Source organism: Periplaneta americana, chromosome 9 (genome assembly GCF_040183065.1).
Source record: "Periplaneta americana isolate PAMFEO1 chromosome 9, P.americana_PAMFEO1_priV1, whole genome shotgun sequence".
NCBI lineage: Eukaryota > Metazoa > Arthropoda > Insecta > Blattodea > Blattidae > Periplaneta > Periplaneta americana.
In genome coordinates, this window is record NC_091125.1 from 53,117,969 (window position 1) to 53,141,968 (window position 24,000).

General features: G+C 35.5%; 1 protein-coding gene across 1 annotated transcript in view; it reads left to right on the top strand.

Moving 5' to 3' along the window:
• Positions 1–24,000, top strand: part of LOC138705937 (pleckstrin homology domain-containing family G member 5-like) — a 705,365-nt gene that overhangs the window by 240,126 nt on the left and 441,239 nt on the right. The window contains exon 5 of the mRNA XM_069834734.1: positions 15,127–15,235. Within this exon, the coding sequence (XP_069690835.1) occupies positions 15,127–15,235 (109 nt within the window). The remainder of the gene's footprint in view (positions 1–15,126; positions 15,236–24,000) is intronic.

The following is a 24,000-nucleotide window of genomic DNA, read 5'->3' on the forward strand; positions in this document are numbered from 1 at the left end:
TCTGATTACCTGATTAGGTTTTTCCGAGCTTTTCCCCAAACATAAGGCAAATGCCAGGTAATCTGTTGGCGAATCCTCGACCTCACCTCATTTCACTGCATCTCACCAAAAAATTGTAAAAAATTGAAATTGAAATTGTAAAGAAAAATTGTAAAAATTGTAATTACAATTTTGTATAATTTTGACTTGTTCCACATATTAAAGCTTCATTGCTAATGTAAGATCTATGGAATACAATAATTGAAATTATATGAAAAAAATGAAAAAATGAAGACTGGGTATAAAAAGGCTGTAAATGTTAAAGAGACAAACCGTAGAAAACAGAGCTTTCTCGTGCGACTAGCAATGTAATATCATACGTTTTGCACACCTATGGGAGAAGCTAGGGCCTAAATACAATTATAGTGGGACTTATCATTTTTCTTAGCGGATTGAGCCAGGGACATAGACTTTCTTTCTTAATTAATTTCAACAATATTGTTACTTAGTCTTTTATTGTTCAGTCTTCAATTAAATAGTTTACTGAGAAATAAAGTGTCATACTTATCGCACACAAAAGTATTTTTTTTAATCCCAGAAGCAAGCTATTCGAGTTAGTTTATAAATTTTGCGGTTAAATTTTCGCGAATTCACATATCTAGTGGATATTCATGTCCCACGCCGTAGCGTCGTGGTCTATGGCATCACTCTTGGACTCGTATTACGTAAGGAGCGCAGGTTCGAATCCTCATGTGGAAGGAATTTCGGCCAGTGCCCATACAGCGTCCTGATGAATTCGGGGAGCTACCATAGGTAGCGAAATCCAGTTACGAAAAATAGCTATAACGGCTGTGGGATCACCATGCTGACCATACGATATCTCCGTTCTGGTTTCCTTAGCATGTGTATGGTCTACCTTAGCCCTTCATGGACTGATAGCGCCACAGATCGGATAAGGAAGAGATATTAATATACCGGTATTGTTATGAATGTTAATGCTATTTTGCAGCTTACGAATATTGATATATATATATATAGCTGCATGAGTGTCGTATAATAAGATTCTTGTATTATTTTTCTTCTTCTTCTTCTTCTTCTTCTTCCATATCAAAGATTAGGTAAATTCCGTTCTGAAGCCTGAGAGAATCATATAAATTTTTGTCTCCATCTTTTCCTCGGCCGTCCTGTATCCCGTGTGCCTGGAGGATTATAAAAGTAAGCTTGCAGCGATAGCCTATGAAGGGACATTATTATTAGATGGTTGTACTATTTATTTTGATATTTAAAAAATACTTGTTATCATAAGTCCTTTTCTCATATCTTCACTTATTATTTAATTTTTCAGTTTCACTCCTAGCAGCGATCTCAGAAATCTCATTTCTGCCGTTTCAATGTGTCTTCTGTCATTTACTCTTAGCTTTATGTCTACTGACATAGAGTAAAGAGGGTTTTGAGACAATATTGTGGTGCTTTACCCTTAATTCCTTTGACATAATTATATTCTCCCAAGTATCTTTTAATACATCGCCCCTCTTTTGTAAAAAGGGGACAACCAACAAATCATTAATTTTACAGTACAAGCAAAAAACTTATTTTAGCCGAACTTCTCTCTTTATTGCAAATTAACCACTGAGCTATCAAACTTACATTAATTCAAAATAACGACTATTCTTATGACATCTTTTAGATTTTAAAGCTTACTAATAGTTTTTAGTATATAATTTTTTAGAAAAAAAAACACTGATACAATTGCATAAGTCGCTCTATGCATTGGCGTTACTGTTTCTTCTGTCCAAAAAATACATGCGGTAATGAGTGTTACAATAAATTGAAGATCAAACAGTGTAACTACGTTAAAGTTTGAAATCTAGTACGAGTGAATTGCAATAAGATCATATGGTTGGTGGCCAGCTTATTCAAATCAAGATTCAATAGGAAGCTGATAAGGGGATTGTGGAAAAATTATGGATAACTTTTTTCTTTTTTATTCATCATAATCTTCATATTTATGTTCATTCCTATTATCGTGATAGGCCTAGTGATGATCATTTTAATCTCATTTTTCGTATCATCACCATACCTATTACGAACATATTATTATTATTATTATTATTATTATTATTATTATTATTATTAGTCTATCATCTTCGTGTATCCCACAGTTCTCTTTTTTGTTTGATCTGTATATAAAAACAAACAAATCCGGTCCACGACGACGGCCCATGAAGAGCCATAGCCTACCAGACTAGAGATGGAGTGTGAAAGTGTATTCCCGACTCCGAACTTGTGACAGCTTCGGAAAAATCGCTGTGATAGATAATAGCGATTTTGTCATAGTGTGATTTTTGTGTTCGGATGATTCTTGGAGACTGTGGGGCTCCAAGTCTTCTAGAATCAGAGTCCGTAGACACCCAAAGTAGCGCAATCAGTTAGTCGGCCGCCATTGTTATTCCATTTCAACAAGCTTGGGATAGGAACATTTAAAATAAAACTCAATTCAGGCCAGTGTCCGTAGCCCTTAAAATTAAAAATATTTTGACTCTGATTTAGACTAAATTCATTCCGTGTACAACTGTATACGTCAAATAGCGCGCGCTGGAATAACAATGACTGATCTTACGGCATGTCCTGCGCCGAGTAATGCGGTACTCTGGATTCCACGGACTCTGTCTAGAACCAGAGTCCGTGGATCACAGACTCTGTCTAGAACTCAACAACACTGCCATCTGCTTATCACTGAACAAACAACGTTTCATGTTACTCATCACCAGCCAACAGATGTCTATGTTTATAGCTCTTCTGCAATTAAATTCATACACCGGTGCCATGTCTTATATCAATAATAAGGATTAGAGCGGCGTGTATACTGAAAACAAAACACGCTCTCGGCTGTTATCGCGATGTATGGGCGCGCTTATTCGTCCAAGAATGTTTTACGAATGACTAAGTTAATAATGTAGCTACTCACTGTAGCTCCTCAAATTCATCACGATGCATTGGGCGAATACACTGGGCAAAATTTTTCTCATAAAATGATTTTCCCATAAAGACTCGAACCAACGCGCATTCCATAATGCTATTCCGAAGCATGGCGCCATAGATCAAATGGCTACGGCGCGAGACTATCTGTCTTTAGTCCTAATTATTTATTTTACGTTGTCACTTAACGTTGGTTCTTCGTACGTGATATAAATTGTTCCCTTCAGCATAAAGTGAAAGCTAAATAGAAAGATAAACGTAGCACTCATTCTTCGTTCCCACAGCGCCTGTCTCTGCTAACATTGCTGGTGCATTGAAGGGTCGTAGGCTGCAAATTATGTTCTCAGCGGTACTTGTGCTTTTGTGTGATATTACGGAGCTCTAAGGCGAATGTCCTCATGGCAGTTCGTGGATTGAGTGTCTTCGAGTTAGCATTCATGATCCGAATTCAATTGTTGTCAAAATTACTGATAGCGGAAAGGGCACAATCACTCCATACTCCACCACCATTTCTTGGAGACACGCGAGGGTGCGAAAGCTAATGGAATTTCCCCATAAAGGGGATATAAATTAACATTCTTACGTTGGCAACCGTGGAAAAGCCATTTGCAGGAAGGAAGCCTATTCGGGGTGGCTTTGTACCAGAACAACATCCATCAACCCTCACCCACACTCCCACACAAACACAAACTCTCTCTACACACTTGTCGTCCCTCACCCGCTTACCACTTGTGACTTTGTGCTGTGTTCTACCAGGAATGCGCGACCTGTTCTCGACTTATTGTTCGTTTTAAAAATGTTTAAATCAGTTATTTTAATCATCTTTGTCATTATCATTATCATCATCTGAAAGGTGGGTCTAGTGATCTATTCCTCCTCAGAAGCGATATTGCCTTCTTATTCTTCTTCTTTTTCCTCTAGTCTTTTTCTTTTTGGAGTACTAATTCTCGGGATCTTGTAGATTTGTACTATGATAATATCACATAGTAGATAGGCCTATTATATATTTCATAATTCTATTTTTCATCCATTTTATGTGTGTGTCATTTAGATTTACTACTCTTTAACTTTTTATTTAAGCCCCCCCCCCCTGGCCGCGTCCAAATTTCGATCCACCATGAATAACTTGTGTTGGGCAAGCCCGTGGTCCAGGCAAAACAGGCTACTTCGGTGCTTTGTGACATTCCAACAATCTATTAAATAAAATTATTTAAATGGTTTATTTAACGACGCTTGCAACTGCCGAGGTTATATGGGCGTCGCCGGTGTGCCGGAATTTTGTCCCGCAGGAGTTCTTTTACATGCTAGTAAATCTAGTCACATGAGTCTGTCGCATTTAAGCACACTTAAATGCCATCGACCTGGGCCGGGATCGAACCCGAAACCTCGACATAGAAGGCCAGCGCTATACCAACTGCGCCACTTAGGGCGACTCCAACAATATATCATCAACATCATTATCATCAGCCATAATGAGTAGCCTATATCTAATAAAAATCCACCGCCTATGGTGAACTACGCTTCTTGGCACTAGTGACATCTATGAGCCACACTCGTAGAGTAGAGGCGAATAACGGCAATTATTCAACTTTTGTTTCGTTATACCATTCCTTATTTGTTACTTTAGGGTATATTCAGAAATTACTCTTAGAAATGTCATTTCAGCCGTTCATGTGGCTCTTTCGTCTGACCTACTCTGTTCATGACCCAGATTCTGCTCCGTCCGTCAGCACAGGCATATCCATTACAGTATATAATTATACAATAGTATAGGTAGTGGTTCTTTTTCCTCTGTTCTTCAATGTGCTTCTTATCTACTTCACATATTTGAAATTAGTACAGCTTACTTCTTAAATCTTGATCAAAGCTGTAGGATATATTACAACCCAGAAAATAGAAGTTCTATACCTGTTGAATAACTTTACTGTTGAATAATTTCGAGGGAAAAATTGTTCCGGGGCCGGGTATTGAACCCGGGACCTTTGGTTAAACGTACCAACGCTCTCCCACTGAGCTACCCGGGAACTCTACCCGACACCGATCCAATTTTTCCCTCTATATCCACAGACCTCAAAGTGGGCTGACAACCGTCAAGCAACCACAGAGTTAGTGTGCACTCAAATGTTGGTTGCTTGACGGTTGTCAGCCCACTTTGAGGTCTGTGGATATAGAGGGAAAAATTGGATCGGTGTCGGGTAGAGTTCCCGGGTAGCTCAGTGGGAGAGCGTTGGTACGTTTAACCAAAGGTCCCGGGTTCGATACCCGGCCCCGGAACAATTTTTCCCTCGAAATTATTCAAATTAACTTAACAGGGAGTTATTCCTGAAAGCTTAATTTGCAACTTTACTGTTTCTTTACAATTTTTATTCACCTATGGTCTGTACCTCAAAATGTGACACTTTTTTTTACATCGCCAAATTATATTTTTACATCACTTAGTTTAATTCTAAATTGGCCAATATACTATTTTGTTTAGATTTTAATTAACTTTAACAAGAAAATTGATTTTCAGACATTCTCCTAAACGTGAAGAAATAACATAATATACCAGATCATTAAGGAAAATGTACACATTATTTCTCCCGCAGTTGCATTCGATCTGTAACAATAAAAGACCGACGACATTTACCTATGCTCTGTATTTCGTTATCTACGTATGAAAGTGTTAATCTAATTCTCTCTGCCCGTTTCTGATACGATCGTCAAGAAATAAAAAAATAGTGGACGAAAGTGAATATCATTGTCCATTTAAAACTAATTTCATTAAATAATTTATTATTATTATTATTATTATTATTATTATTATTATTATTATTATTATTATATAATATACAGAGAGAGAGTTAAAATGTGTGTTACAAATATGAAATAGGGATATAATTAATATGAAATAGTGTGATAAATGATCTGAGACGAGTTGTATTCTAGCTGAAGCCTTCAAAATTACTATACACCGATCTCTCTTTCGAGGGAATGTGTTAGTTTGCAGTTAGAAGCTGAACTGTTGAAATGTTTATCATTATTGTGTTTTCGAGGAAAGAGAAAATTTTGGCTGTAAGTTCTTTTCTGGAATATGCATTGTTATTTCTCAATGTTAGAAATATATTAATTGTAAAATCTTAAAGAGAAATAATTTACGTATATAGCAATGTATGTTTAATTGATTCCGTTTTTAATTATATGTTTTGGGGTTATGATTTACAACATGGGCATGTCACAAATATGAAATACTAGTGTTATTAGTATTCCATCTTCATACCCTGATTTTTTGTTTCGTTATAGTGTTGGCATCTGTAGGAGAAGGGAAAACCCCACCTTTCAACAAATTTAGCAAACAGCAGAATGAAAAGTCAATGCAAGGAGCCATAATACAAGCTGAACAAAAGACAGGAGAGACGATTCATCTGGATTCAGCATTACGGTTGGGAAAACGCCTCCTAATGAAGATGCTGAATTATGTTCTGTGCTTTTCATAGTAGAGGCCATTTTAACTTTGCAGTTTTGTTAATCTTTTAAGTTGTTAATAGTATTCCATATTTGTACCTCCATTTTTATGAAGGAAAATATGTTATATTTTGAGAAAATTATTTTTTTAAATATTATATAACATTTTACGAACTTCTAAGTCCGGTGTACTATTCACAGGGACATTCAACAAGAAACAGGACGATATTTTACGTTCAGCATTGAAAGCATGTAGATTCCAAAACGAAAAAACAAAATGGTATTCCATATTTGTAACTTTCTCTCTCTCTCTCTCTCTCTCTCTTGGTGTGTATATGTGTGTGTGCGTGTCTGTGTGTGTGTGTGCGTGCGTGTGAATATAGGCCTACACTAGAATGTAATATAAAAGATTTGAACCATGTCATGTACAAAAGATGAACAAACGAAATGAAATGGAGGCGTTAAGTGAAACCGAAACTAGGCAGTCTATTGATCAAGGAAATAAAGTATGATCTAAGACCTCAACGGTAATAATCGTGTGTTTGGGTATTTGTATCGTGTCCTAGATGTAGAGATTTCCAATGTTTCGGCGCTACATGACCGCTCCATCATCAGGGGGAACGAGAAACGGTAAAATCTATTGGATCTGTTCAGAATACCTCTCGGTACTTAAAACTTCAGATAGGGAAACGGGAACGGGAAAACCTATCTTCACTGGTGATGGAACTGATATGTATGTAGCGTTGGATGTCTCTACTTCTGGGACACGGTGCAGATATTAAAAAACCTGGCACTATAGCCAAGGAAATCGTGATATTTCATGTGCATTAAAATAATTTTTGTAACTTTTTAAAGTATCTAATGCTACATGCCGCACTGTTATACATAAGAAAGCTAGGTACTATTTCCTCAATAAAGTACGCCGCTGATCCGGAGACTTAGAAGCTTATTGTGTTAGAGCCGACGGAAACCACGAGGAGTGAGAATACCGCTGCATGCTAAGTACCTTCATATAATTAGCGTACTTTTAAACTGGATTAGCACAGGAGTCAGTAGCAAAGTTGTTAGTCTCTCGTAGATGGCTATCATGAGCTGCCCCTTGTTCACGCAACCTGCAGATCAGGAATGCATCGATCCACACAGCACAGGTGAGACGTTCGACTTGAGAAACTATGCCTGAACTCGCTACACAGGAGATTGAGATAATGTCCATGAACAATACAGTTTTAGACCTAAATGTCTTAGTGTAGGCCTGTAGCTTCTCACTGTAGGAGAAAGTAATCCACAGCAGATTGTTTTATCGCGCAGGTCTGCATTTTATTGCATAATAGCACAATGCTCTGTCGAGTCAACTAAATAGCATTGTTGTAAGTAAAGCATATGTATTCGCTGTCTTAAGCTACAGCTTGAGCTGTTGCTAGCTACAAATACAGAGACCACAGTTTTTATTTTTCTGTTACAGAATGCATGGACAGATTAGTAATTTGATGTTGTAAAATATCTGTGTTTAGTTTTTTGGCGAAAATGCACATTTTCAGCATCTCTGGTAACGAAAAGTTCTTTTGAGCAAGCCTCTGCCTGTCTCTGAAAAGTGAGTTGTTATAACGCATTGGGCGTGTTATTCAGTAGGTAAGCTATAAACTAGTAAATTTGTCCGAGAGTAGGTCTAATGTAATTCACTTGAAATATATTTATTAGACAGTGGATGCGGGATGACTTACCGTTGAATGTAGGTGCACATTTACTATTTGTTACATTTTTTTCATTCAGACCATTGGCTCAACAGGTTTTGAACGTAAACTGACTACGTCAACATGCTACTGTATCTCCGTACAGTCAGAAGAAAAAGAAAAATAACGTACTGTAGTAGTGTAGCACATACCTTGCAAGTTCAGTCCTCGTCATCATTGATGCAATTATTACCAGCGTTGCAGTAAACGACGATATATTCTCGCAAGTTGTCGAAGCTGAATCGTCTTCGCCTATCGCTTAAACGGTTTTTGTATCGAGAGAATTTCTGAAGAAAAACTCTAAAATGGGGATCACTCAATTTCTTTAGAGGAATATTTGCACTGAGCATCATGTTGCACGTGTCGTTTAGACCCGCACAACTAAATGATGATGATGATGATGATGGTGATGGTGATGATGGTTCCTCAGATTTCATTTCAACGCATTTCCTGTGCGATGTACTGTTGCAATGTTTCTCTATAGCCTGAGTTGTTCTGGTTTTTATTTCAATTTTACATACATTACACAAGATATTGTCTTCGTTAATACATAAAATGTTACTGTCATTCTTCTTAATTGCATTTCGTATCTCTAAGCGAATTTGAATCCTCTAGATTCAAAACCCCCTATAGACCATTTTGTTCAGAATCGAGTTATACCCACATATTGCTTGCTAAGAAAGAATTCTAATGATTTATATAATTTGAATTAAAAAAACACTAAATTTGAAGCAAAAGGTTTGCTAAAAGTCACTATTAGATTGAAAATTCCCTCTATTTTCCTCCAGTTACTGTCAAAATCCTTTAATTTGTGAAAGTGGATATAGGGGATTTTGAATCTATAGGAAACATTTAACGTTTTGACTTCGACATTATGAATGGATCAGCACTACACTATTCAACTCGTACTAAATACTTGAGCAGGATAACACAAGCACACATTGCGTTGCAATGTGGACCGGGGTTGCTTCGTTATGTACCCTGCTGTACTCGCCAGGTACACAAAAAGCGAACGACGCGGCACGTGCCATATACTCCGATACGTAACAACTTCACTTTTCCTTAAGTCATCCCGCATCCACTCTCTGATAATTATTATATATTATACACAGAGTGGAAATGAAATAATCCTGCAGTCCATACCTATGAGGTAACGGTTAGCGTGTCTGACCTCGAAACCAGGTGGCCCGGGTTCGAATCCTGGTCGGGGGAAATGACCTAGTTGAGGTTTTTCCGGGGTTTTCCTTCAACCTAATACGAACAAATGCTTGGTAACTATCGGTGCTGGACCCCGGACTCATTTGACCGGATTTCACCGGCATTATCACCTTCATTTCATTTAGACGCTAAATAACCGGAGATGTTGAGACAGCGTCGTAAAATAACCCAATAAAAATTAAATAAAAAATGTTGTGGGAAGTTCATAGTTTCCTCGGATTTTTTTTTTTCAAATGTTTGACATCCTCTTAAACGGTAACTATTGCGAGTAGAATCGTGATTTTGTCCACATCGATAGAAAATCTAATAAAGAACCATTTATTCATGTGACGTATTTGCATAGTTTGGACGGTTTTCTTGTAAATTTAATTTAAAAACCATTAATTTCAAGGCACTGACCGATGCGACCAGCTTGCAACACTGTACAAAATGTAATATAGGTTTCCTATCGTCCTTTTCAATCTGCAGGACTATTTCACTTCTATCCTGAGTATGTATGTGTGTGTGTATATATATATATATATATATATATATATAATACACGTATATACTGTATGTTTATGTAATGGACCTTTATTTGAAATAAAAAGCACAAAATGATGCTACACTTCAACAACCGTCATACAATTTTTGCGAATTGCCTAATTACGTAAAATTAACTAGAAAATGAGACGAAAGACTCGGAAAAACATTATTGTTATTATTATTATTATTATTATTATTATTATTATTATTATTATTATTATTATCGACGGAAAAACGTTCTCTTAATATAAAATTAGTTACCATATACAGAATCATTCTTACCTTTCGTTGCGACTTTTCTTTCTATTGGAAGTTCCATGGGTACACAACAGATGTAGGCCTATAACGGAGAACAAGGGAGACTGAACTTTTTGTCCAAGGACTTACCATTCCTTCTAAACAAACTTCTTAAGTTTGTGTGAAGCAGTGAAGCGAGATCTTAATAGAATTAAAAGAAAGCAACTCAGTAAGTAATTGTTGTGTCTGTTGTATCGAGTGCCTGGGGAAAACCCCGGAGAACAATGGATCACTAGCCTATAGGATATTTGATTACTTCTTACATTAAAGAAAAGTCACTATCGGATTAACAGTTTAATAAACTCTGGAAACAATAACAAGAGTACTAAAACTATATACTGTAACAAATAACTTATAACTAGAATAACTAACTAATGAAAGCCACAATTAAAGAATACAGAATGTACTAGGAACTGAAACCTAGTGCTGAAAGCAAGGCAAATATGTCATAACCTGGTGGCTGAATAAGTCTAGTACTGTATACAAATAAGGTCAATGACTTGATGACCATCTGACACCGGAGTACATGACTGACAAGGGATGAAGCTAATGACACCAATTACAATATCTGAAACGGAGCGATACAAATACGAGTCACGTAATGTGTGTGTTTGTGTTTGTGCGCGCGCGCGCGTGCGTTTTTTTTTTTCACCGAGAAGAATAATTTATCGTGAACTGTGGAATCTCGATATAGTCTTATTTCTAATTCTCTTTTATTTTGTTATGTAAACTTGAATGTACTTTTCTTACTAATAAACGTTAATTTAACATGCTTTAATTAATCGAAAATGAATTGTCGATTGCCACGTGATTCCAGGCTTTCACAATTATTTAATTGTGAAGAAGACTTAGGTTGTGTGAGATTTAATTTCTCTGGTGTTTCCGAACTGCTTGCGGGTTACGTCATCACAATCGTGTGGCTGGCTGCCTTTACTAGACCTGGGAGGGCCGTCTACTTTGTTATGTCCGTCACGCTTGGTTTCCCCAACAACTGAACTCGCACGGTTCCAGAACTCTAAATTTTGTTCATGATCCAGTCATCGCAAAGCCTTTTAATTGTCTCGTAATATGAACTTCTATGAGAAGGAAACATTTCTGAATATTTCTAAATAAATTTGAAACTACTAAATGTAATAATGCTGCTACTGCTACTACTTAAGCTATAAATCTAGGGCATAGACTTCTCCATTCATTCTTTTCTATATCATTAAGTTCTTAATTAATTCCAGCACTTCGGTATTCATCATTCATCCACTCCATTATTTTTTATTTACAAGTGCATTCATGCATCCATTTTGTGATTCATTTTACCTGTCTCATGCTTTATTTATTTCTTTATTTACATACTTCTTTAATTATTTGTTTATTTATTCATTCAATCATTTATTTATTTATTTATTTTTCTTTTTCATGCCATAGGCCTTAGTTCATTGCGCTTCCCAATGGTTTCTTTTTTGATCCACATTCCTTCATGTGGTTTAGCCATCTTTACATTTTTCTACCAGATTAACTGTATTGTTAACTGTAGATGCTGTCTTATTATTTTCATTTCTTATTCTGTCATTCTTATTAAACACTACAGGTTTCAAGATTCTTATCGCTGGCGCCCTTACTTCTATTCAGATCAGTGCAGTTTGAAATGTTGGCAAACAAAGAAACAAATGCTAGGGAAGCGATAAAATTAAACAAATGCTAGTGACGCGATAAAATTTGCGATAAGCAGCCATGATTGCTTGAAAGACGTTCTTTCGTACTGTTTTATTGGTCAAAAGTAGTATGACGTAGTAAAAGTGTAATAATCTTAATAAGAGGTTTTGTAATACATGTAGGCTACTTATTTGTAGTATTGTTATATTTTCAAGTGTAATATTTATTTTATTTGGTTGAAATCCCTTTAAAACTATTTGATTAGATTTTTGTCGATGATATTTCTAAATTAAATAATTTTTATTTGATATAATTACTTGAGATCGTCACAAAACATGAGTCTTACGATAAATTTATTATTATTATTATTATTATTATTATTATTATTATTATTATTCACATTTAAAATCTGTAAATGTTACATACAGAGTAATGTAGCCTAATATATTAAAACGAATGATGATAATCGACATTCTTCTCTGACACATCTATATAATTAAATTCATTCATTCATTCGTTGATACTTTTTCCTTGCTGCTTTCATTCTACCGTTCATTCAACTTTTCAGTTACTCACTGATTGAGTCAATTTTGTTCCTCGTTTCACTTACCTCATCCTGTATTAATTAATATATTTATGAATTAATTATGTTGTAAAATCTCTCTTTTCACATGTCAACCAAAATTTCTAATAGTGCATGTGTTTCGTAGAAAGATCTTCAATTAAAATAGAGATTGTAATGTGTGATTATCGTGTCTCTCACTTGCTTTTAAATGCAGAATATTATCTTGAAGTTGGTAAACATAATCACTACTTTCCAAATTGCATTATGTTCAAGAAATAAATCACCACAATGTCTTATTTTTATTTGGACGTTTCGTTCAATTCATCAGTCTCGTTCAAGCAGCGGTAGGAGGAAGACATGCTTACAGTATAGACTACTGCAGAGCGATCGTGTTTAGTGAACAGTATTTATTACTAGTTGCAGTGTGTCGTGTTTTTGTTTTTTTTTTTCTTTTTGATTTTGCTTGCACAGTGCTTATTTCTTTATTTCATCAAAATATATACATTTAATCACTGCGTGTGTATAAATAACGTTATTCCTCATTGATTTATTGATGACGACAGGCGTAAATAATGACATGGACATGATCATGGTTTCAAAATTGGAAAATGAAATTGATACGGATTCGGAAACATTATCAGTTCTCTCATCTAATTCACGAATGCATACTTTATCTGATGCTGCACTGAACCTTGAAGTACTACGAGATGTAGGTATCGATAGTACTCTCAAAACTTTCCTCATTCAAACATTTGATGAGCGAGTTGAAAGTAAACGAGTCAATAAAAGAGTGAGAGATGAGTCACCTAACTCTAAAGAATAATTTCAATTTGTAAAGTCGCAGAAAAAAATCTGAACGCATATCTACGATGAGTTGTCCCTCAACGTCTGGGAACATTACGTTATCTGACCGATTTAACACACTCTCAAATCATGATAATCGTCCTGTTAACGATGAACATCAGCAGAAGCAGGAACAACAATATCATTAGCAGCAGCAGGAACAACAGCAGCAGCAACAGGAACAACAGGATAATTAGCAACAGCAGGAACAACAACAGCAGCAGCATTATCATCAGTAGCAGCAGCAGGAACAACAAGATCATTAACAGCAGCAGGAAGAACAAGATCATTAGCAACAACAGGAACAACAGCAGCATCATCATTGGCAGCAGCAGGAACAACAAGATCATTAGCAGCAGGAACAACAACAGCATCAGCAGCAGGAACAACAAGATCATTAGCAAGAGCAGAAACAACAGCAGCAGCATCATCAGCAGCAGCAGGGACAACAAGATCATCAGCAACAGCAATAGGATCATCATCATCAGCAGCAGCAACAACATCAGCAACATAAAAATCAATATCAGAAACAATATTCTAGGTCACTAAATATTCAAGTCCAGACTTCGTCTTAATCTAGGCCTATTAAACCACCACCGATTATAGTCAAAAAGGTAAACAATTATTTGTTCTTCAATAAGGAGTCTATAAGTATTACAAGTGACCCTATCCTCATATGTACATTTATTATTAATGGATTAAAAATGCATCCAAAAACAGTAGAGACCCAGAACAAATTAACTAAACACTTGATTTCAGAAAGGCCGTTAAAGTAGATATGTCATTAAACAACTGCCACCTACAATTTTTGAAGAAGAAATTTACAACGAATATGTAGTTTTGAACTATCTAGTTCAATCTGTTGGTCAGTTTACCTTAAAATCAACTGGTTTCAAAGAAGCTTCGAAACTTCCTATTTGGATTGTAACCTTAGAAAATTCGCCTGCCGGTGAATCATTACGTCAATGTGCAAGATTATTTAATATTAAAATGACTGTTGAACCCTATCGACCTAAACCGTCTATACGTCAGTGTTACAAATGTAGGCTTTTGGTCATGTGGCTACAGAGTGTCATCATCAAAGTAAATGTGTTAAGTGCGCTGGTGAACATGCTATTGCTGATTGTCCTAAGAAAGGACCACAACATGAAGCTCTATGTGCAAATTGTGAAGATAAACATACTGCGATTTATCGCCAATGCCTTAAGTTTATTTCATACGTTAACCTCACCACGCCGAAACCAATACTACAAAGTGAACTCAGAATGCAAACCCCCATCACCTTCGGTCTCAACTTCAACTTGGACTAAAATAGCATCTGACAATTCTCAATCTGCATCTAGACAAACATCTCAACCGTTACAGACAGAATTACATGAACTTCATAAATTGTTCCGTTCTTTTAACATCCAAAACTTTGTACTAGAACTTAAGAATGTCTTTAAGCAAATGTCGTTATTAGTATATTCAATACAAGTAGTCATGACGACAATTCAGCCTTTCAATAAGCCAATTCAACCCCACCCTATAATCATTAAGAATTATATTGGAATGTCTATTGTGTTGAAGTTTCAATTAGGTGAATTATAGGTGTATTCAAACAATTTCCTTTCAGAAGATCAAAATTTTACTAGCCAATTAATGCAATCATTTATATTGTGTTCATATAATATTTGTATTATAATGGAATTGTATTACTGGAGGCTGGCCTCCTCATGTTTGATCTGGAAACCTGACAAGACAAACACCTGTTTTAATGTGATACTTGAAAAAAAAAATGCATAACTTAGGTTACACGTCACGTCATGTGATTGGTTGGTTGGTCAATTCATTGAATAACAAAAACTGTTCACAGTTCTATCAGAGAAAACTACACATTGTGTGTTTTGTGTGTTGCAGCCAGCGCCTATTTTCTCGGGATGAGAAGCGCATCGCATCCAAGAATGGGTCCACGAACATCACTCTTCGCCGCCAGAAGGCCTTCAAAAACGAGCTCAACTCTGCAGCGGTGAGTGGGTCTTCTTTTATTGAATCCTGTTGCTCGTAGCTGATAACAAATGAACGAGATGGCCCGTGCGCAGTGGCGGATCAATAGTTGATTGCATTTCGTTAGATACCGTACTTTATGGTATCAATTGTATCTCTTTCTGTGTCTGTTTTTATGGCTATTTCTGATGTGTATCGCTATAAATAATATATTTTCCCCGTTTTATTTACGACGAATGAATACTCTTTGACGGATCTTCACAGATGATCTCAAATGCAGTTGTGAATATTACTTCTAATAATGTGGTTAAGATGTGGTTAAGGTTACGTTCCTGTTGCATTTTGTATGGCAGATCATTATTTCCGCATGAGCTGAGAGACACTGATATTGTCCTTTGGCGTAAAAAGTAAATGAAGACGGAACTCTCCCCTATTTCGGGTTTCCTGTGACTACAGTATAGCTTTATATGACTTCGGAATTCAGTGTCGCTCTTTCTGTTGCCGATTTTGAAAACTATTACGTTTTCTTTAGGTAGGTATAATTTCTTTTCTTATAGTTCGGGGTCTGTTATTGGCTTTAAAGTATGTAACATCTGTACACATTTTAACTGCGTTATGGCTGATCACTCATTATGTCAATTAGGCCTTTATTAGACTGTAGATAACTATAAGTAATTAAGATTATCATTGTATTCAAAATAAGGTTCAGAAACATGTTACACGTCTACATAGTTCATTACTACATTGCAATCAACTGTGTTTCTCATGAGCAATGAGTAGCGTTTTTTATGATCTCGAAGTTACTGTTGAATATTATTTTATATTGTAGGCCTATATATTTATATGGATAACTATCATTTACTTTAAGTTCCTATGATACAACACAGTTGATAATTCAGTTGTTTGATATTTTCCGTCGTAAGGAAATGTAAGTCGGCAGTACATAGTGTTTTTCTATCATCCAGAGCTATACCAAACAAAAGAAACGTAGATGACTGACTGCTTCTTAATTTTACGATTTCTACAAATTTCCGACTTCCGAAAATTACACTTGGGTCTGGACAGAATTTCACTTCAAAGTAATTGGAAAATTTAGGATTAATCTGTACGAAAAGATTCCACGGTAGCAAAATATTCATGGGAAGGATTAACATTGTTGTGGCATGGTTAAAACTGTTCCATTGAGTGCACCATATTATAATTTTGGTGAAATGAGACCGTTTTTATATTCGACTCCCGGTAAGTTAAATTCTTATGCTAAATAATGTTTGGCAAGAATTTAAAAACTGTGGTTGAAAAGAGAGGCCCCTAGGAAAAGAGACAGCCATCTTTTCATTGGTTTCTTAGAATTTCGGAATGAAAACTTTCATATAGTAAATGGGTAAATTATTTACGAGTTGAAGTTCAATTATTTAACTTCTCATTTTCACGAAGAAATAGCAGCTCATATACATAATACCTGGTTTTTGAAAAGGTTTTTAACTATCTAGAATTTAGTATAATGATAATAATATTTATAACACAAGGCCGCATTCAGAGTAAATAAAATTTCAACGTATCGCATAGAAAACAAGATGCAACAGGCACGAATTTTAAACTGACGTTTCACAAGAGGAAGGCGGAAAATAGGAAAGATTGGAGAATGCTGTGTTTGCAGTGAAAAATCTACCCTTGGGCAGAACACAATGAATGAATGAATGAATGAATGAATGAATGAATGAATGAATGAATGTTCACGAAAATAACGAAGAATGTTGAAGAGCTGCTGGCCGTATCACTGGAATAAATGCATGCAGGCATGATTTTAGTTACGAATATTAATATAGGCCTATTATATTTTTTGGATTGCTTAAAAAATTAGAACTTAGTTACAGAATTCGACACAAGAAATGAACTCTCAGCTTTAGAAAGATGTCAGCGTCGCGTAGGTTGAAATATAATATGATTTTATATGAATCGCTTTATAATCACTACCATTTCTCTTCAAGCAGATTACGGATTCATAAGGGAATGTGTCTTAATTTTATTGTGTAATCATACTGTATTTCTTTATTTCGTAATACGATAAACATAGTTGTGTTTTTCAGTTTATGTTCTTTTTGTCGTAGACACATGAGTTACGAGCCGTATGGATCATGTGCTTACGGTTGAATGAACCAGGCAATTATCTAGAACACGGAAAATAACGTTCCTGGTAACAATATCGTTCTGTTGGCATTACCTGCGCATGTAACTTGATACGCAGAACTTCCTTATGACATTTATTCAAATGCGTCGCCTTCTGGAAACAAACAAGGGTATGGGATCGTCGCCGTTCTATTGTGAGACTGCTGAATTCGATTATGTGAGCGCCTGTTATGTAAACATGCGTTGCGTAAACAAGGATTTACTGTCTGCGTTCTAAACTCTGCAGTTCAGTGCCTCAAGGAACATCAAATGCTCGTAAGATGCAAAGGTAGGATTAGAACACGCTTGAGCAAAGGTTACCCAAATTAATGTGTTCGGTTCAACTATGTCATCATCTACGTAAATGAAATTCTCTGTTTAATATACAGACGTGGACAAATTATTAGCAAAACTGAAGATTTTTATTATACATTTTTACAAAATATGATTCTTCAATTTAGACTACAGTTGACATTCTTGTGTATTTCCAAATTATTAGCAAAATTGAAGATTTGTATTGTATATTTTTCAAAATTTAACTCCTCAATTTGGACTACATTTGATATTTTTGGATATTTACAGATTATTAGCAAAACTGAAGGTTTTTATTGTATATTTTTACAAAATTCGATTCTTCAATTTGGACTACAGTTGACATTTTGGATATTTCCAAATTATTAGCAAAACTGAAGATTTTTGTTTTATATTTTTACAAAATTTGACTCTTCAATGCAGTTGACATTTTTGCTAATTTACAAATTGTTAGCAAAATTGCAGATTTTTATTATATATTTTTACAAAACTTGACTCTTCAATTTAAACTACAGTTGACGTTTTTGCATATTTCTGTCTACTGTAATGATGGAAATATGCAAAATTGTCAACTGTAGTCTAAATTGAAAAGTCAAATTTTGTAAACAGAATTATCATAAAAATCGTCAATTTTGTTAATAATTTGTCCACGTCTGTACTAAATGAATTGCAATTTAATGTATGTATGTCGGAGTGTAATGTATGTATGTATGTATGTATATGTATGCCCGTATTTATTTAGTTATTATATATGCATATTACATATGTTTACATGTATAGACATTTTCAAGGTAGAGCAAGACAAAGTATCTACATAATGCTTCTTAAAATAATTATCATCGTCCACTACAACAAAACTAAGGCCGAGGCATTTTCCGAATGTGATTACAGTTTTTATTTCCATATTTGCTGGGTTACTAGCTAACCGTAAAACTTGCAACTTGGGAGGCCAGCCGACTGTATTTGTGACTCCAAACAAGTCGGTATTGAGTATTTACACTCTCTTAAGAAGCTGCTTTACTTTGATCTGCGGTTGCAGTAAATATCCACCCCTACCTACAGTAAGTAGTATCACGCAAGCCTCTTATCTACCAAATCAGAACGCGTCTGGTAGGCAATGAGATGTGGACAATAATAGAAACCTTTTTTGATTCTGCTAGTCTTGCAGTATGAAGAACTCCAGTTCTGATTTGAAGGCACCCCAAAATAATTGTACACTGACGTTCAAATATACATGATTAGAATTTTCGAGATAAGTCACAACCAAGACTATATATAAATGGACAAGATTTGAAATAGATTCGCTATTTCTCAGTAGGAGGTATTTATCATACATTCATTTGCCATAGCTTTATATCAAAGGAATGCAAGCACTGAAATCGATATTTATCTGTAAATAAATTTAAAAATTATAACGCATTCTTAAAATAATATACTTCTGCATCTCTTAAATATTTAAATACTTAAAGTAATACAATGGAATCAATAACATAAAATAATATTATTCATTATTATTTATTTATTCATAATGTAGGCCTATATTGTACAGCTTATAGAGGATAACTACTAGCGTAAAGGCTTGGGATGGGTAAGAAAGCGTTGGGGATGATCAAAGAAGTTCAATATGCCATATGCATATTCATTATTCTATTTGTCGCAATGGTTTCTACTTGTAGTTATACTAACAAAATCACCCAAAACCGCAGTGTGGGCATGTTGTAGGCAGGACGTATTGCTTACACCATATGTCATGCAGTCTTAAAGTAAAAAATGAGAGACTGGATCAAGAGCATTTTTTCAATTTGAAGAGTTTTATTAGAAAAAAAAACAGAAAAAATATACAGTTTCAGGAGAAACAAAAAAGTGTCTAGCATGAGTGTTGTTGACATTTCAAATATGAAATTCATCATGCCATATCTTAAGGTGTTGCAGAAACTTGGGAAAACTGACGTACATTTATAACTTAAATTGCCTCTTAGAAATATATGTCTAAATATAGGTAACTGTGGACAAAGGTTGTTTTAAGAAAAAATACTCTGTTGTGGTTGAAGTGTGCCCCCCTTTAATCTTCTTTTTTATTATGTCCAGTTTATTCTCCTTTCGTTGCTTACGTTTCTTCCATGGAGTTACTTCTGCACCTAAAGATGACTCCATAACTATTACGGCAATTCAAGTGCTAAAGTAGGCCTATTTTTCTCTGAGGTGGCTTTTGCCGTGTAAATAAACAGTACTGTTAATCTACTACGGTTTAAAATTGTATGGATAAATGTTTCAAGATGATATGTAAGGGATATTTATAAATGTTGCCATCGTCCTGGAAAATGGCTGTTTTCACAAAAAAGTCCTTGGACTAAGGTTGTTTTATGAAAACCACTGAAAATTTCCATCCTATAAAATAGGATTATGGCGTTTTTTTTCACTAACAACTAATTCAGTAGAAGGCTGCTACAATACGCTCACCACATGCTTAATATCTCAAATTTGCATTTTTTTAAACTATGGTTCTTTTTAAAAGAACCTTCTTTTTTTTTACATATTTATTTTACATACCGTTGGTAACACTGACTTATCTCCGCCGTTTGTCCGTACAACTAATAACTAATGCAGTCACACTTACACGAATAATTCGTATCAATCATTGTCGATTAGTAGGGATCGGGTATTTTTGAACGCCACTGTACATCGTTAAATTTGGAATTTGACGTGGACGAGAAATGGCCGGAAAATTTTGCTTTGTATGTTCTTCTTTTTCAGAAACAATTATTTTACATGTCGTTAATCTATGGCACTGGCTTTATTTCGTTTCCGAAAGACATTATGTAAAGAACTTTCACACTTTATGTCTGTCGTTCTGAATTAGATTTTTTTTCACAAACCCAGTTGTAAGAGTTTGTAACTCTTAAATCTAATTGCAAGTTTCTTTGTAAGTAATTCGATCACTAACGAAGACTTGGTGATGATGGAAGGAAAACCTAAAGACACCGAGAAAACTTATTTTACGAACACATCTATCTCGGATATAAAGGGATTATCCGGTATGGAACCCCGATTCCTTCTGTTGATAAACCAAAGCTACATATCTACCCAAATCCAGACTAAATTTTCGAGACCAAAGGAAATAGTACACAGAATACATTTTCCTTCGTTAATGCAAATACAATAAGACCGAAATTGCTCTCCCCTGTGGCCTTGTGGCGATTTCCATGCCTTGGACTTGTTTATAGGCTGCCAACAAGGCAACTGCGCAGAAAGTGCTCCAGAAAGCCAAATTGATAGACGAGGGTTGGGACTCGGTGAATGTTGTCCGGGGGGACTCCGCCCGTTACGGTGACGAGAACATGGAGTGGGGTGAGGTAGAGTTAACGGGGTGACTGACGGGTGATGGACTTCCTATTAATAACAGTTGTGCTCTGCCATTGCGTTGGCTGATGGAATTATTGGCAGAAGTTCGCACCATAGGTCAGGTCAGTGGGTGAATTCCTAGGGTATAGGAGTTAATAAATTTGTCAAGGAACTTGTGGGTGAACTAATACATTTATGCCGTACGAATTTCTCATAAGCCTCCTTTCTTCTAAATTTACTAAGAATTTTTGGATTTGACTTACACAGTTCTCGTTATCTTCTTCTTCTTCTTCTTCTTCTTCCTCCCTTCCAAGGGTTGGACCGTTGACTGTTTCAAGACTAAATGATTAAAACTTAAAATTGTTCGCTCCATTTGTATTGTAAACGTCCAACGTCCCATCTCCCATCGGATTATAAGAGTGTGCTTGCTATGACAGACGTTCAGGGAGCATTCTTTCATCATGATCATATAATTTATTTTAATATGACTATATATTCTAGCATTCTTTTTGTCTTCTTATGGTATTACATTCTATTCTTTCTCTTAGTGAAACATCTAAAAATGACATTATGATTCTCATTTCAGAAGTGTGTGTGTTTATCTAATGTCTGACCACTTCACTTGCGTGATTCCTGTTCCGCATATTGCGGACAGATGCCAGGACTGTAATTCATTTTCAAAGTGCATACTACTTCGGCGGGCCACGCAATGCATAATGCATATCTGTGGAGAATTATGTCGTATAATAGGGTGAGTGTATGTTTAAGTGTTCGTGTCAGTGTAGCGAATGGGTGAAGATGATGAAGATGAGGAAAGGAGAAGGGGAAACCCCGTGCCGGCATATAGCCTACTCCTGTCGAATAGCACCAAGTGGGCCGCCAGGCTTAACGTCCCCGTCCGACGGACGATTCACTATCAACAGTGACGTATACCTTCTCTTCATATGCACTGCGGAGAGATTTGGGATTTAACCCAGGTATATTGGTGCACATTCTAGTGATAAGAAATTGTGCACTGATACCTCTCCTAGTTCCGAGGTATAAATTTTACTCTCTGCCGGGAATCGAACCCAGGCCGACTAGTCTGAAGGCAGACACACTACAACAGATCTAACTCGACGGACTTCGTCATTTCATATGTGTCTATTCTTCTTTAATCTTCGGTTCTTTTACCGATATTTCACAGTCATATTCTAAAGTAGGCCTATGTTTTGATACTGTGTTGTAAAGCCTTAATTTATTTTATTTTCTCGTGTTCTTCCTAAATATGTTTTCATACAGCTATTAATTTTATTATAAGTACTTAATGTATGTTGTTTCTAAGTTCAAGTTTGTTTCACATAGGCGTTTGGAACGAATTTGTTTGTTCTATTATTTATATTATAGTCTATCACTGTTTTCATTCGCCTCATATATTTTCCTTCTGGAGCCATTGTATTAATTTTAATGGTATGGTAGACATTTTCATGCCGTGTAGTTTTAATATTTCATTTAATTGTGAAATATTTTTGTGTAAACTACTTTAAGTTTCGGCCAAAGAGTACCCGGTCAACTGCAAACAGTATTATATTTATATGTTTATTATTTCACAGGTGAATATTCTTGGATTGTGTTAATTTCTATTCTTACAAAATAAGGAATAGACATTATCCCTGCCTTAAGCCTAAATTAACTTTTAGGGAGTTTCTTGTAGCATCACTATTTTGTTTTTTAAAACTATACTAATATGATGGACATAAATCACATCATCGAGAATCAGTGTAGACCTGTTGATATTTAATTAATTTTTATTCCTCCTGAAAAATTATTTTCTGTACTGTTTCATAAAATCAACGACGATATGCTTCTTCATAGTCCAGAAAAAGCATGACTTGTGGTAGATTATATTATCTTTTCTTTTCCATTATCTGTTTTATAATGAAAATTGCATCGATGCTAGATTACCCCTTATGAAAACCGTACTGCTCTTTCAATAATCCTTTTTCTGCTAGGGGATGTAGTTTAGATTTTAATATTGACACATATTTTTTAAGTTGAATTCAAAAGAGAGTGTGTGTATGTGTAAAGGGCGTGGATGGAAGTCTTCTGACATATAGATCGTAGTTTATCCATTGCGTGTACAATCTCCGGGATGGATAACTGGATTCCTTATGTGTGGATTTTCAGCACCGGATAAACCAAAAAGGTGACTCAGAAAGTTTCCTAACTGTTACCAATTATGTACCATCTCCGTTATCCGGGTTCTCTTTGACATCGTGGTTGTCCCTCACATGCTAGCGAGACTCGCCACAGAGGCATCCGTAGACTAGCACGGAAAAATCCCATATGCCAACAGGCCTCGACATGCCGTTTTCGATCGTGGACGTTTCACAAAGAAGCAGAAGTCTGGCAGTTCAGCTTTGTTAGTCATCACTAGGGCTAGGATTTTGATGACCTATAAATCATGAAAAAATGTCCTAAACCAATGCATTTATGACCTAAAAATCTAAAAAAAAATGCCTTTAAAAATGCTCTAAAATTGATCTTACATAACTGACTTAGTAGGAAAAGAGGTTTTGTACTGCTTAATATTTACACTAGTAATTAAATTAAATTCTGGTATCAACATTTAAGTTCATTTAATTTTACATGATTTTTTCTAATTAGTATACTTTAATTAATTATTTTACTTGATGTAGTTTTCATGTAGTCCACCACAAGGCCACTCTTATCCAGAATTAGCAGGTATAGAGGAGTCTATATTGAAGGAGTGGTTGGACTGATCTATTACATGGGGTGTACTATGTTAAAATGACAATATTTGTGTAGAAAAACGATTAAAATATATAAAATAATGGGTATTAATGGATAAAATATGTAGAGAAAATATCAAAGGAAATAAACGTTATTTTACATTAATAATGGTGATTTATGGCCAAAATTAAATGAAAATGGCTCAAAAATGACCGAATAAAACAAAAAAATGCT